General features: G+C 37.5%; 1 protein-coding gene across 1 annotated transcript in view; it reads left to right on the top strand.

Moving 5' to 3' along the window:
• The window catches only part of ADAMTS12 (ADAM metallopeptidase with thrombospondin type 1 motif 12), a 232,515-nt gene that overhangs the window by 10,460 nt on the left and 208,019 nt on the right, over positions 1 to 14,036 (top strand). The window contains exon 2 of the mRNA XM_072416569.1: positions 9,235 to 9,593. Within this exon, the coding sequence (XP_072272670.1) occupies positions 9,235 to 9,593 (359 nt within the window). The remainder of the gene's footprint in view (positions 1 to 9,234; positions 9,594 to 14,036) is intronic.

The following is a 14,036-nucleotide window of genomic DNA, read 5'->3' as shown; positions in this document are numbered from 1 at the left end:
CGTCAGGCATCCCCGGAGGGTTTGCACTCCCATGTATTCTCTACCTCCTAGGTGGTTGAAAATTAGGGGGCGGTGCTGGAGAATTCTTACCCTACATTAAAGGGTTCTCTACCCTTTTATGTAATGTGAAAGTTCTGATTATAGGTACGCTTTAAGGTTTACATAGCTCTGCCCAAAAGCACAGAGAAAGGGTCCTGATCTAACATTGCTGTAGTTTTACTTTCTATTATTATTATTAATTTACAGTATTTATGTAGCGCCAACATATTATGCAGCGCTATACAATAAATAAGGATAATAAATTACAGACAGATATATACAGACAGTGACACAGGAGGAGGAAAGGACCACTTCACGTATACATATCAGATACATTGTGCTCACCTTGGGAAAATATTATGAGCTGCATGCAGTTTGCAGGTTCTCCCCGTGTTTATGTGGGCTACCTCCAGGTACTCCGGTTTCCTCCCTCATCCCAAAAAGGGCAGTTAGGGTAATTGGCTTTCCCCAAAATTGACCTTAGACTGTAATAACGATATATAACTATGGTAGGGACATTAGATTGTGAGCCCTTTTAAAGGATAGGTAGTAAAATGATTATGGACTTTGTACAGCACTGCATAATATATCGGTGCTATATAAATACTGCGTAATAATAATAATGATATCATGTGTACAGTGGTCCGCTAACAATGCATGGCAGATTGATTAACGACTGCTTGGGAATGACTGCTGTTCACTTTGATGAAAGGTACCAAGTTTGCTTGTCCCTCCCCCTCCCATTTCAATAAATCAGAACAGTACAATGGTGCTGTGTGTACAGCAATTGTTCCTTCATCTGTCACTAGAAATGAACACGGAAGATCATTTCAAGCATCAATCCTCTAATATCCATTGGATGTCTGTAAAAGGCTTTTCATTCCTCTTCCCCATTCCCTACCCTGTACATGAACAATGAAAAGTAAAACAGCACTCTCCTCCTAAGTCCAGTGGGGTTCATTATTCTGCTTTTCCATTCCCCTGCTTTTAATAGGTGGTGGCAAGACGCTAAAATCAAGTCAAATCTGGAATAGTAGTTATGAAATATCTGCATTAATTTGGGCCTTTTATGTCTGACTGGGGACAAATAATTACATACGGTACAATGGTATATGCTGATGTCTATCACTAGCATGCCAGGAGTTTTTCTTATTGCGTATTGACACAGTAATATTTTGCAGTTTCTTTTGTGACAACGCTGTTTGCCTAGCCTTGAAATCATTGCAGTGTTGTCATGATAAGGACAGGATTTTCGATAGACAGATAGGGCCTGATTTATTAAATCTTCAGGGCTGGAGAGGATACACTTTCATCAGTGAAGCTGGGTGATCCAGCAAACCTGGAATGGATCAGTCAAAGATTATAAACATTTGCAAACAAATAGCAAATGACTGTTAAGAAATCCATTCCATGTTTGCTGGATCACCCAGCTTTACTGATGAATATCCTCTCCAGCTTTGGAGAGATTTATTAAATCAGGCCTTTAGTTTCAGATGGCTTTTACATAATTCACAGATTAAAGCCTAACCATAGTTTATACTTTTTACAATTCCTTAAAAAGTTATCTCCTCAGTATGGAGAAATTTAGCAGCGTAGGCGGCAGAACAGGTTGTACATGTTTCTCTTTGCAGGAAGAGCTTCCTTTTTTTATTTAAATACCTACAGAGTAGTTTTAAAGCTTTTATAACCAAAAAATAAATGTAGCAAGGGATAGGATAAAATATGAACGAGGACAACCTTGGCGTGTTCTGTATATGCTAGGCGCTGTGTGTGATGTAAAGTAGACATTCCCAACTCTGCCAGCCGAAGTCTCTTAGCACCCTCATTATGCATAAAGAAATAATTTATTTTGCTGCTTCCACTGCAGTGTTATGTTCAGATATCTATATTTCAGTGCCAGAGAGTTTACAAAGCACAGAATAACCTGTCAATAAAGTTCACCAAGAGGACCCATAGAAGCCCTGCTAGACCTGGTTATAGGAAAAGTTGTTCACGTGATTTTGTCTGTTGCCTTGAATAAGAAAATCAAAGGTGTGTAAATTATAAATTATAAAAAAATTTAATGACCACATAGGCACATGCTGTGATATAGCAGTCCCAAAACAGGTTGTCTCATTTTTTCCTAATACTCTTTTTTAGCATATTCAGTGCCTGCATTGATTGTTTTATGGCTTTTAAAGCTCTATATAAACAGCAAACTTTTAGCTACATTCAGCTTCAGTTCAAATCATCGAGAGGCATCTAGATATTTTTGAGATGCTTGTGACCTACTTTCCTATGATGGTGCCTGGAATGAAACATAACTATAGCTATAAAATAAAAAATTGTGCCTAAGCAGGTACAAGTAGCCCCCCGGGTTAAGGAAATTCGATATACGGACGCCTCCTAGATACGAACGGGGCTTCACTGCTCTCTGTGTGCAGAATGGAGGCTGGAAGGGGGGCGGTTTGCATGACTTGCAGAAGAAATCTTTTGCTAAACACAGCTGAGGTTGTGGGTGATCTTAAGGACTGAGCTGATCTGTAACATCTTGGAACTCTTTAATAACCAAGACAAACTCTGCAGTTGTTTCTTTTTGCATATGAAAGCACAGCTTGCTCCAGAAGTTATTGAATGTCTAGGCTCCATAAAGTTTTTTTTTTGCTTTGTTTGTTATTAACTCACAGTGAGGATTTTATACAGTAACTGACACCACTCTGCCTAAAAATATGTTGAGACAAACATCTGTCCTATATAAAATACGTTATACATTATAAAATAATGTACGTGTTCCAACTTACATACAAATTCAACTTAAGAACAAACCTACAGTCCCTATCTCGTATGTAACCCGGGGACTACCTGTACTTTATTGCAGAAGGGACAGGCGATGTCCCTTCTGTTATAAAATAAAATTACCTACAATCTTTTAAATACACTCACCTGTCCCAATTCCCGGACTGCAATCTACTTCTTGTCTTCTGTGTTTCATGATCTTAAACCATCTTGATTGGCCGAGCCAGGATCATGTACATTCATTTAATCCTGAAAGCCCGGAGGATGCGGGGATATACTTTATATTACAGTATTGTACATTGAGCCTATCTCTATTTTTCAATAGAAGATAGGAATCAAGCAGGTAAGTATGTTTTATTGCAGAAAGGACAACACCTGTCCCTTTATGCAATAAAGACCCCACTTATCACAGATTTTCAAAGAAATGATATTTCTTCTCCTTTGCTGAAACAGCTTTTTTAGTAAATTTTATTATATATAGTTAGTGCCAGCTATGGGCGAACAATGACCAATAAAGGAGCACAGGTGAGCTGAGTATATGGTCGCCAGGGAATACCCTTTGCAGAATCAGTTTCTTTTCAACATGTAAATACTGTATATACTCAAATATAAACTGATCTGAATGTAAACAGAGGTACCAATGTTTACCTGAAAATAAAGGAAAATGTTCTGACTCAAGTATAAACCTAGGTTTCCAAATATGGCTGCCAGTACTAATATTTAAAACCGTAGTCAATAGAAATGGCTCTACATTTTAAAATGAATAAATATGATAAGTTATGTGAGTTACTTTTAAAACATCTATTTAAGGAGGAAAAAACTAAAATCAAATTTGTCTGTATATTCTGCATATGCCCCTCCCCCATCCCCCTATTTTTACAGTCTAAAGTATTTTGTTCTTTTAAGTTGGTTATGATGGGTCACTTGTTCTTCCCTTGATGGACTTACTGTATGTCAACCTGACTTACTATGTAACTATGTAATTATTGTTGGCCACCTGTAGACGGAGCTGTTTCCCCATGTAAAGTGTATAACAAACCCATGTCTCTTGTTACAGCACCATCTATTGGTGTGCCCCAAACATAAACCGAGATTTCTTTTTCTAATGCCATGTTAGGGGAAAAAAATCTAATTTTATACTTGCACTATTCACTCTCAGTTTGTCGTATGGAACACACGATAGCCTAAGCCTCTCTACTGTTTTATATTTTTTGTCCAGGTGGCTAAAGCCAAACCTTTCTAACTTAAAAAAGGGTATTCCTTTTTGACTTAACTTCAGATCCCATGAAAATGAAAAATCATTTGTAGTTATTATGAACATGTCTGCAGAATTATATCCTGATGTGTCTATCTCCTCCATATCTCTACTTAGTAGTCTGGCAATAGTGAAATAATCTACAGAAGTCAGTGTGTGCTTGATGTGTGTTGATGTTTCTGTGATCTGCTTTTGTATTGCTCTGTTTCCCCTGTTACCTGCGGTACGAAGCTCGACAGGAACATGAATGCTACTGATGAATGTTTGTTATTGAGAGAAATGAGCAGCTTTCTGAAGAACAGTCTCCTGGCTCTCAAAACTATTGATTTTTTGTGTCTAACATAATCCACTCAAGCAGGAACTCTGCAGAGGAAAGCTTGCCAAATTATTTTCTGATTTTCTCTGAAAGGCGATCATATATAAAAGATTTCTTCATCACCATGAACACAAAATTAGATAAATGCTACAGCAACTTTAAAAAACAAAACACTTTCATTTCTTATAGTTAGGTATTAATTTAGTTGAAGTACTGTTGGTTATTTTTACCAATTGATATACTTTTTAGACTTTAAGGGGGTATGACTACAATATAATAAACAACCAACCATTGTCCTGGCTCCAGGAACGCTTCTTCACAGTAAGCAATTGCTTACAGTCTTTGTCATTACAGAAATTACCTATTTATTCAGCATCAATGGGCTATATATTAGATTGCTACTGATTATCTGTAAAATTGATGTCAAAGAGTTTTCCCTTCTACGGGCCTGATTTTTTAAAGCTTTTCAAGGCTGGAGAAGATACACTTTCATCGGTTTCATAGGTGATCCAGTAAACCTGGAATGGATCTGATGCAGAATTCAAAACATTTGCTAGCAAATAACAAATGACCTGGAAGAAATACATTCCTGGTTAGCTGGATCACCCAGCTTCACTGATGAAAATGTATCTTCTCCAGCCTTGGAGAGTTTTAATAAATCAGGCCCTTCAGAGGAAGGCTTGATTGGACAGGCTGGGAATGCCACATTTACCTGCATAAACATAGGTGTTAATTTGATTTTTTCAGCATCCAGGTATGTTGAAATCATTGTTCTTTATACTCAATAATAAGATGATTATTGCAAATATTCTTCATTACAAGCAATGTACTCTCATTATGCAATGTATTTTGCCTTATGATAAGGGTGCAAATGCATGATGGTTGTCACTATATGTGAAAGTTACTTATTGGCTATATTGGCTGTAAAATATGGGCTGTATATTGGTTTGAAAGCCTAAATACTTCTCTGAAGTTCAGCAAAATCACATAATAAAAAGATCCAAAAAATGTATACTTACTACCAAGAATTACTGCATTTTATACTTTTTGTTACTTGAAAATGCAATTCGATAAATAATCTTGGTTTATACTCGGGTCACACTACTAGATGGAACTGTGTCGTCATGTAAAGTGTATAACATGCTCTTGCTGTCCGAGATAATTGATACAAACCTTGATTAAAGACACAGAAATATCTACTAGTAGCCAAAAGCAATACTCAAAAGATAAATAAAGAGCAAGTAATTCCCTCATAACCAAAATAAAATGACAAAGTACTTTAACCTGTTAAAAGAGGGAAAAGATATACAGACTGAGCCAGGAGATTTTTTTTTTCTTGCCTTTTATATAAATGTATATAAGATTACATTTTATATAAATGTATATAAGAATAATACACAATAGTTTTATATATTTACATTTTCATTGACTATTTTTTTTTTTAATGTTTGCAGTGCCAGCAGCATTTTTTGCCCTAGGCTTATACTCGAGTTGGTATGGAATTCCTGTTTTTTTTTTCAGGTAAAAGGTACATTGGGATCAGTTTGTATTGATGTATATACAGTCTTGTGGTTTATACTTGGAAGTAAGCAGCTCCAACACCATAATCCATATAACTATAAATATAACACTACTAAAACTCTTCTGTTGCTAAACCATAGATCATGAAGTATTGGTTGTCCTATCATACTAATATTATTACATTGGAATAACACTGATTTGAAAAAAAATAGAAAAAAATGAATGATTGTTACAAACCTAAACCTAAAGTATAGAAATAATGAGCAGAGAGCAGATGGTGAGCATACAAATTCCCATGGAATACTTCAAGAAGTCTGGGCCATTTTCCAAGAAAGGACAGTTTAGTAGTTAACATGCGAACAATACATTAGTGGGCTTCTGAGCTAATTTCTACATCTGTGTGGAGTTTGTAGATTCTTCTGACATTATATTAAGATTCATTTTTTGATGTGCCAATTTTCTCACGCAATCCAAAGGTTACCTAAACCCAACAACAGTTATTTATTATATTGCAGTTTACCAGTCCTTAGATGTGGTGGCTGCATTAATATTTATTTTTAGGCTAAAACACTTTCAGCCAGTACAGAATATACTAGTTGATTTCTGCAGTTGACTTCCTATGAACTGAACTTGAGCTGCTTAGGGAACCACTAAATTGGGACAAATGTTCAATTTCAAGCAGCAGATTAGCAGCTAAATCCATTAACAGAAAACCTGCACTCCGATGGACCCTGCACATGTGGACATGGGAAGTAATGTGGTGAGAATTCCCACTGTCGGTGACATTAGTAAACCACTAAGGGAATAATATCATTCTTAATTACAGCATGTACAATAAGCAAACAGAGCAGAGGAATGTTGAACGTAATGTTATACATCCGTGGTCGTCAACCTTTTGGAGCTTGTGGACCACTAAATCTACTGACTCTCGAACCGCACATGAGCGGGGAACCGTGTGTCACTCAAAGGAGAAGAAACTTCCCCCTGAGTGTTGTCATATTGCTACTGCCCTGAGCCTGCAATCCATATGAAGGACATGGTAAGCTGCTTTGGCTGGTGCACCCAGCAAAGCGGGGTCCTTCTCCTGGCCCCGCTGGGGGATGCATTGGCCAGAGCCGCCGACCACCACTGGTCTCCATGCTCTCGCAGCCCAGCTGTGGACCAGGGGTTGGGGACCCCTGTTATACATGCTACTGTCTGCATGGCAGGGGATGGAGGTTGGTGTGGGGGTCATTATTTATTGAAACTAGTTCAAGCAGTGGAAAGAAGTTTCTATTATTTGTTCATGTTTAGCATTTTATGCTTGATACTGTTGTCTTAGCTTGAAAGAGTTGGTATTTCTATGATTTTATGAGTTTTTGACTAAGTCCTCATCTCAAGCTTACTGGAGACCTTTGGAATGAATTGGAAGACCAATTATAAACCAACTCCTCATTCAGTACCTGAACTTTTGGAAGAATAATCAACAATTCCCTCATGCTCTCTTCACAATATTATGGAAAACCTTCAGAGAAGAATGGAGCCATTATAAACACAATTTGAAGCTACCTCAGTATTAATTCCATGGTTTGGAATGCTTATAAAGGTCAGATGTCCAGAAACTATTGGTCATATGGGGCGTGATTTGTTAAAGGTCTCCAAGACAGGAGAAGATAGACTATCATAAGAGAAGCTGGGTGATCCAGCAAACCAAAACACCATAACAATAGGTATACCAAGAGACCCAGACCTAGCATGGATGTCATCTTTATAATCACTACAGCAAACACATCTCTTTTAGAAAATGTATCTTCTATATGGATAGCATATGTTTCAGTAGCAGGCAATTAAATGTATGTACCATAGAAGCAAGGGATTATTGTGTATTACAGGATAATCTAGTTTGTCCACTGTTTATTTACATTTATAGAATTTTCCATTGCCGGAGGATAACATGTTTTCTGGATTAGATTTGTTATTGTCATTGATTATCTGCTATTAGATGTACATTTTTTTTTAATGGATTAGCATTTTTATGATATTAGCAAGTAATATCATTTAGTGGACTGCAAGTGTTATTCAGAAAACATCGCTAAAATCCAGAGCATTTACATGTTAAACTGTCTGTCATGTACTCTTTCCATTGCAATTCCATTGATGGAACCAGGCCAGGTGTGGTTGGCCCTCCATGGTATAGCTGATATCCAGGCTAAATTTTGATTTAAACTTTCTTAACTGAGTTAAAATAATAGGTTCTATATTTTCACCCAATCCATTAATGTGGATAACCAGGTCCTCAATCTTCTATTTTCTGGACTTCAGAAATACTGTAGAGTATGCTTTTTCAGGTCCCACGTTACTGCTTGTGTGATGTGAATATTTTTCATTGACTGTTTAATGGCAAGGTCCTCTCAGACCCTTTCAATCAGAGAAGAAATGATATGAAAAGTTTTGTGATTGAGGGTAGAAAAAATCAGGGCAGAAGTAATGAGGGTAAGAAGAATGGGGAATATGGTTGTAAAAACCCTGGCAATAGAATTCACCTCTTGAAACTAGTTAAAAAAGTTATTTCCCATACAGTAAATATAGTAAAACAATACACAGTCAATATAGTAAAAAAAAAAAAAAAAAAGATACCGCCTTCACCTAATTATTGTATATACTCAAGCATAAACCTAAAGCATATTTTTTCCTTCTAAAATGCCATTAGAAAAAGAATCTTGGATTACACTCACTAGTAAATGGCACCTTATTTAAAGTGTGTAACAAATTCTCGCATTTAGAGATATGAGTTTGTTACACCCTTTACATGATGACAGCACCATCTACTTGTGGCCAACAACCATGCACAATAAATATTTTCGAAGTAAGTGTCCTATCATAACCAACTCAAACATTTTAAATACTTTAAAATATAAAAACAGAGCCCACATGATTTTATTTATTTATTTATTTATTTTAAATAAATATTTTAAAAATACCACACCATAGAGATATTTATTGACATTCATTTTATTGGTAATTCTGTAGATTTTGAATGTTAGCAATAATGAACACTTTTTTGTGCCCCAGAGTTATACTTGAGTCAAAGCATTTTCCTCTATTTTAAGTTAAAATATGTACGTCAGTTTATAGTTGGATGGGTTTATCTTTGAGTATTTATAGTACTCCTATAACACTTGAAAGTGTTCCTATATCCTAAACTTTTTTTTAATTTGGGAGAGAACATTGAGGGATAGTAATGAAGAGTTAAATGTGTTGCCATGTTTGGTATGAATAAAGCCAACAAATAGTTTTGAAAGCTGTTATATAAGGGCCTTCTTAAGTTTTCACTTGTTTTCTTTTGCAGAAAGCCAGACCAGGAATCTTTCTCCAGAATATGAACTGGTTGAGCCTGTCAAGGTGGACAAAAATGGTAACTTCTTATCCTACATTGTGACTCATTATGAAACCTTAAACAGGAGAAAAAGAGACTTGCAGTCAACAATGGTGCACTACCGTATTTTACACGGTACTAAGGATTTACTTTTTAACTTGTCTATCAGTGAAGGATTTCTCTCGGATAAGTATATTCTTGAAAGAAGAACTGGAAATATTAGTGGAGTTAGGATTACTCCTCGACCGGGAGTCTTTTGTCACCTAACTGGAACTGTACAACAGCAAGGTGTGGGAAGCGGATATGCAGCAATAAGCTCGTGCAATGGACTGGTAAGAATCTTAAACATTGTGTAAGGTTGAAGTTTAACTTGCTTGTATTTTTCTTTCCATGCCCCCTTCATTCAAAATGTTAATGACATTTTTAAAATTTTTCATTACATACCCGTTTTTAAATGCATTGATGTCCTCACTGGGCTATTGTGCTTCTCTATGGAAAACAGGTTGGTCATAGCTAGTAGGGGGCAATTCCTTAAAATATCACAGCACCCTGCTTCAGTACTTCTTCCAAGAGCCAAGGCCTGTCTCTTGACGAGTGGATTTTAGGAGTGTGCAGGCTGTATCTGCATGTAGACCACTCTAGGTAATGGCCACATATGATGTTGAGCCTCCATGAATAAAATGGCCAATAACAAATGGATGGATGGACCAGGAACAGTAAAGGTGAGAAGGAAAAGGCTAAATGACGCCGGAAGTCTTCCAGTTAGGAAATGAGGTGGACTGTATTTGACTTTCATAAACTTCTAATGCACATTGTAACCAGCTCAGATTATGCAGTGAAATATATAAACAATTTCAACACAGAAGAGGAACTAGTACAACTGTATAAGGCGTAAAATAAGGCTGGAGTTCAGTGAAACTGATATTTACATAAAAACATGATACACCAGTCATTCTTGCATTATATACCGGTATGTTAAATTCCTAGGTTTGCTGATAGATTACCCCAATTACTTTATAAAGCTCTTATTAGTACAGAGAGAGGTTTCAGTTTTCATTCTGTGAGGTGTTCCTTTTGACATTTAACTGCACCTTACTAAATAAACGCAGCACGCCCCTAGCCAACTCTCGACATCTATCCTATAACCTTTCCACCAGAGTACATAATTACCTTTCTGTGATAGAAGCAGAATTGCGCTTTGTTTAGATTATGTACACTGAAATCTCTTCTGGTACACCTTGCACCCATGTAGTCATTTCTCCTTTTTCACATCTGCCAAACAATATGCACAGTTTTGTATATGGAGACATTGACACATGAAGAAGGATGGCTCTATACGTCTGGAAAGAAAAAGTACATTAACTCATTGTCAGAAGTATTGTGACCTCATAAAATTCTTATTGTGAGAGGTACGCTTACAGATTACTGAGCATACAAAAAACACTCATTGGTTGTCCAAAAAAAGTCTCCAAGCCTGTGGGGGCAGTGTTATTATCTGGGGCTGCTTCAGTTGGTTAAGCCTGGGTCCAGCTATGGTATGTGCCCAAATAAAGTGTCAGCTGACTTCCTGAATGACCAGGTTTTTCCATTGATTATTTTTCTTTTCTGATAACACAAGCATATTCCAAAATGACAATGCCAGACCTCACTGGGTTTAAATTGTTGTTCTGGGGGCAAGGGACATCATTTTCACACCTGGAATAGTCACCATTGCAGACCTTAATCCCATTGAGAATGTTTGGGTTGTGCTGGAGAAGAGTTTATGTAGCAGTTTGACTTTCCCATCATCAATACATCTAGATCTTGGCAAAAAATTAATACAACTTTGGATGGATCCAGAATTAAATGTTGTGATGTTGCATACGCCTATTGAAATGATGTCATAGCGAATGAATGCCATAATCAAAACTAAAGGTGGTCTAAAGAAATATTAGAGTTTGTGACTTCTTTTTTGCTAGGCTATGTGATAATAAGAACACTTTAAGCATAGATATAGTTATAAATTATTTTAAATGTTCTTTAACTTTTTCTTTTTGACCACCAGCAGTTTAGCTTTTATGTGTGCCCGTTATGCTGCAGCTGCAGCTTCCTTTTTGACTTGTGATATTTAGAAAAACAGCTGTCTCTCTCTTTTTGGGTTCTTTTTTTTGTGTTCCTTTGAAAATAATATCCTCATTATGAAACAGCCAGACTGTCTGTTGACAGTAAACGCACCAACGTTAGCAGCTGCCTTCTTTGGACGATGGTTTTAAACAATACGGTGCTCTGCTTGCTTAGCATTTCCCAAATTGCTTTGAAGAACTTTATACTGCAGGAGAGAAAGGGAGCCAGTCATACAGACAATAAACTGACTGATGTATACCTTCCTTTTTCTCAGCACTTCTAGGTGTTTTTGTTTGAGTGGCATATCTTTACTAGTGTTGGTCAAATATCCCACTATTCGGTTCAACATCTATTCGATTGAATAGTGAGAAATTCTCTGGGTGATCAAATGCTGAATTCGAACACCATTGAAGTCAATGGTGCCAGAATACGGGTTTTACCTCTGCAGTTCCACTACGATCTCTGGGCACTATATGAATAGGGACAAGTCCCCATTCATTACTTACAGTCCCTGGAGATCCCGCAATGACAGGAGGATTCCCACGGCTGCACATCCCCGGGAATCATAAATGTCATTGTGGGAAAATCTGTAAAAAAAAAAAAAAGTTAGTTAAAAAAACACAAACTCTCAATAAATTACTTTAAAAATAATTAAACAAAATTTTCCCCGAATTTTTACTGTTGAATCCCGTGTTTTGCGGTTGGGTCTATCTGAATTCGAACAGACATATTTGGTTCGAACACCAACACTAATCACTAATACAGTACAATGTTGTGTTCAGTGCCAAGTAATGCTGGACTGATTTCTATATTGAAGACTTGTTTAATTTATTGCTAAGGCTTTCCAGTGAGTGCAATGGCATTATAAACTGAGCTGTTGCATGAAATTAGATTATAGTAAAGCTAAAGAAGATTCCTAAGGTGAAAATTGTCAGCAGGAAAACTTTTAAGTAGAAAATAAAAAAGAAATAGGTATGCCTCTCAATCTAGACTTGGCTAATGCAAAGTCGGGAGAAGCTACAATTCTGATGTGGTAGGAGAGTGCAGCTGGGGTGGGAGCTCTGCATCACCCCAGCTATCTCCTATTGCCCCTGATTTATTAAAGCCCTCCAGTGCTGGAGAGGATACACTTTCATCAGTGAAGCTGGGTGATCCAGCAAACCTAGAATGGATTTCTTCAAAGTCATTTGCTATTTGCTAGCAAATGTTATGAATCCTGGACCAGATCCTTTCCAGGTTTGCTGGATCCCCCAGCTTCACTGATAAAAGTGTATCTTCTCCAGTCTTGGAGAGCTTTAATAAATACGGCCCAATGTTCCATTCAGTGTGGCTATCACACGTGCAACCCCTCAGCTGCAGGGGGTTGAGGGGGAAGGTGTTGACTTGACGCGGGTAGCTCGGACCTTCTAGCCCATCCCTTATAAACACCATTGTCATGACTACCTTCTACTACCAAACTCCCGCTGCATACCAGCCACTCCCCCCAATTAAATACCCCAACACAAAATCTTGGATTTAAATTGGCTGGCAAGCAGCCGTTTATTTAAAACACTAATAAATAAAGTTTAACTTTCCAAATAATTAATAAACAAATATCCAAATAAATAAATGCCAAAATAAATTACATTTTACACTTTGATAAGCATACATTAACATAAATTAACATAACACTCCATTATTAATATAATTATTATTATTAAACGGGATTATATAATGTTAACATATTACATTGAATATAGCTTAATGAACCAACAACTTAATTCCCCTTTTAATAATACATAACCATTACAACAGTATCCATAATGTTATCAAACTCCCAATTATACACCCAAACAACCAAGCTGCAGGTCTCAGAAGGCAAAATCCCACCCAACAAGAATTGAACCCTTCCAACATCTCCACCTTGGCCCCTAGCTGCCCAGCACTGCCTTCAGGAGCCATAATCATCCGTTCACCATAAAGGGGAGACCCCACCAAAGGGGATCCCCCCTGCCAAAATCCACCCCTTTTCAATACACTGAATCCCTGCCTTCCAAGACCCCAACCTCTAAAACGAACCCACCTCTCAACTCTACCCAAACATAAGAGGGAGGGTGGGTGGGAAACTTTTTCTTTCCAAAAGAGGGCCTCTCACTATTGTCCAGCCCCTTTTAACATCTCCCATTCCTAATCTCCTCCTCTCCCACGTTGTACACTAGCCCAGCCCCCTCTGGCAACACTACCTTTTTTCTTAACCCCTTAAAAGCTCTGGGCTAGGCCCCAGCACCCGGTCATGTAGGCACTGCGCCTAATTCTTACGGCTACGTGCCTCTCTTTTGTTGCCTCTGCTGACTGAACTTCCCTTCCACTGCAGCTTTGGGTGCTATGGTGGCACAGGTAAGACAGGAGTGTAGGGACTAACCATGTTGATGGCTGAATTTGACTTAGATTGCATGCTTACAATCCAGTATGTGCAGAAGGAGGATTACACAGTGTGTGACTGTGGGCATTATGTGCAAGAAAGAGTGTGGCATGTATGCCAGTGTGGAAAACATTTATCTTTTGACTCAGAAATGGTGCTTAATGATCTTTCCAAAATTAGCAGGAAAGTCACTAAAAATATAGTCATAGCCATAAAAGGGCACAGAATGCCTCATAATGCATTTGGAACCAATTTGCAAAAGTGAGTAATT

The sequence above is a fragment of the Pyxicephalus adspersus genome, chromosome 6, assembly GCF_032062135.1.
Source record: "Pyxicephalus adspersus chromosome 6, UCB_Pads_2.0, whole genome shotgun sequence".
Taxonomy (NCBI): domain Eukaryota; kingdom Metazoa; phylum Chordata; class Amphibia; order Anura; family Pyxicephalidae; genus Pyxicephalus; species Pyxicephalus adspersus.
Note: the sequence above shows the minus strand (reverse complement) of the source record. Positions and strands in the feature narration are given on the sequence as shown.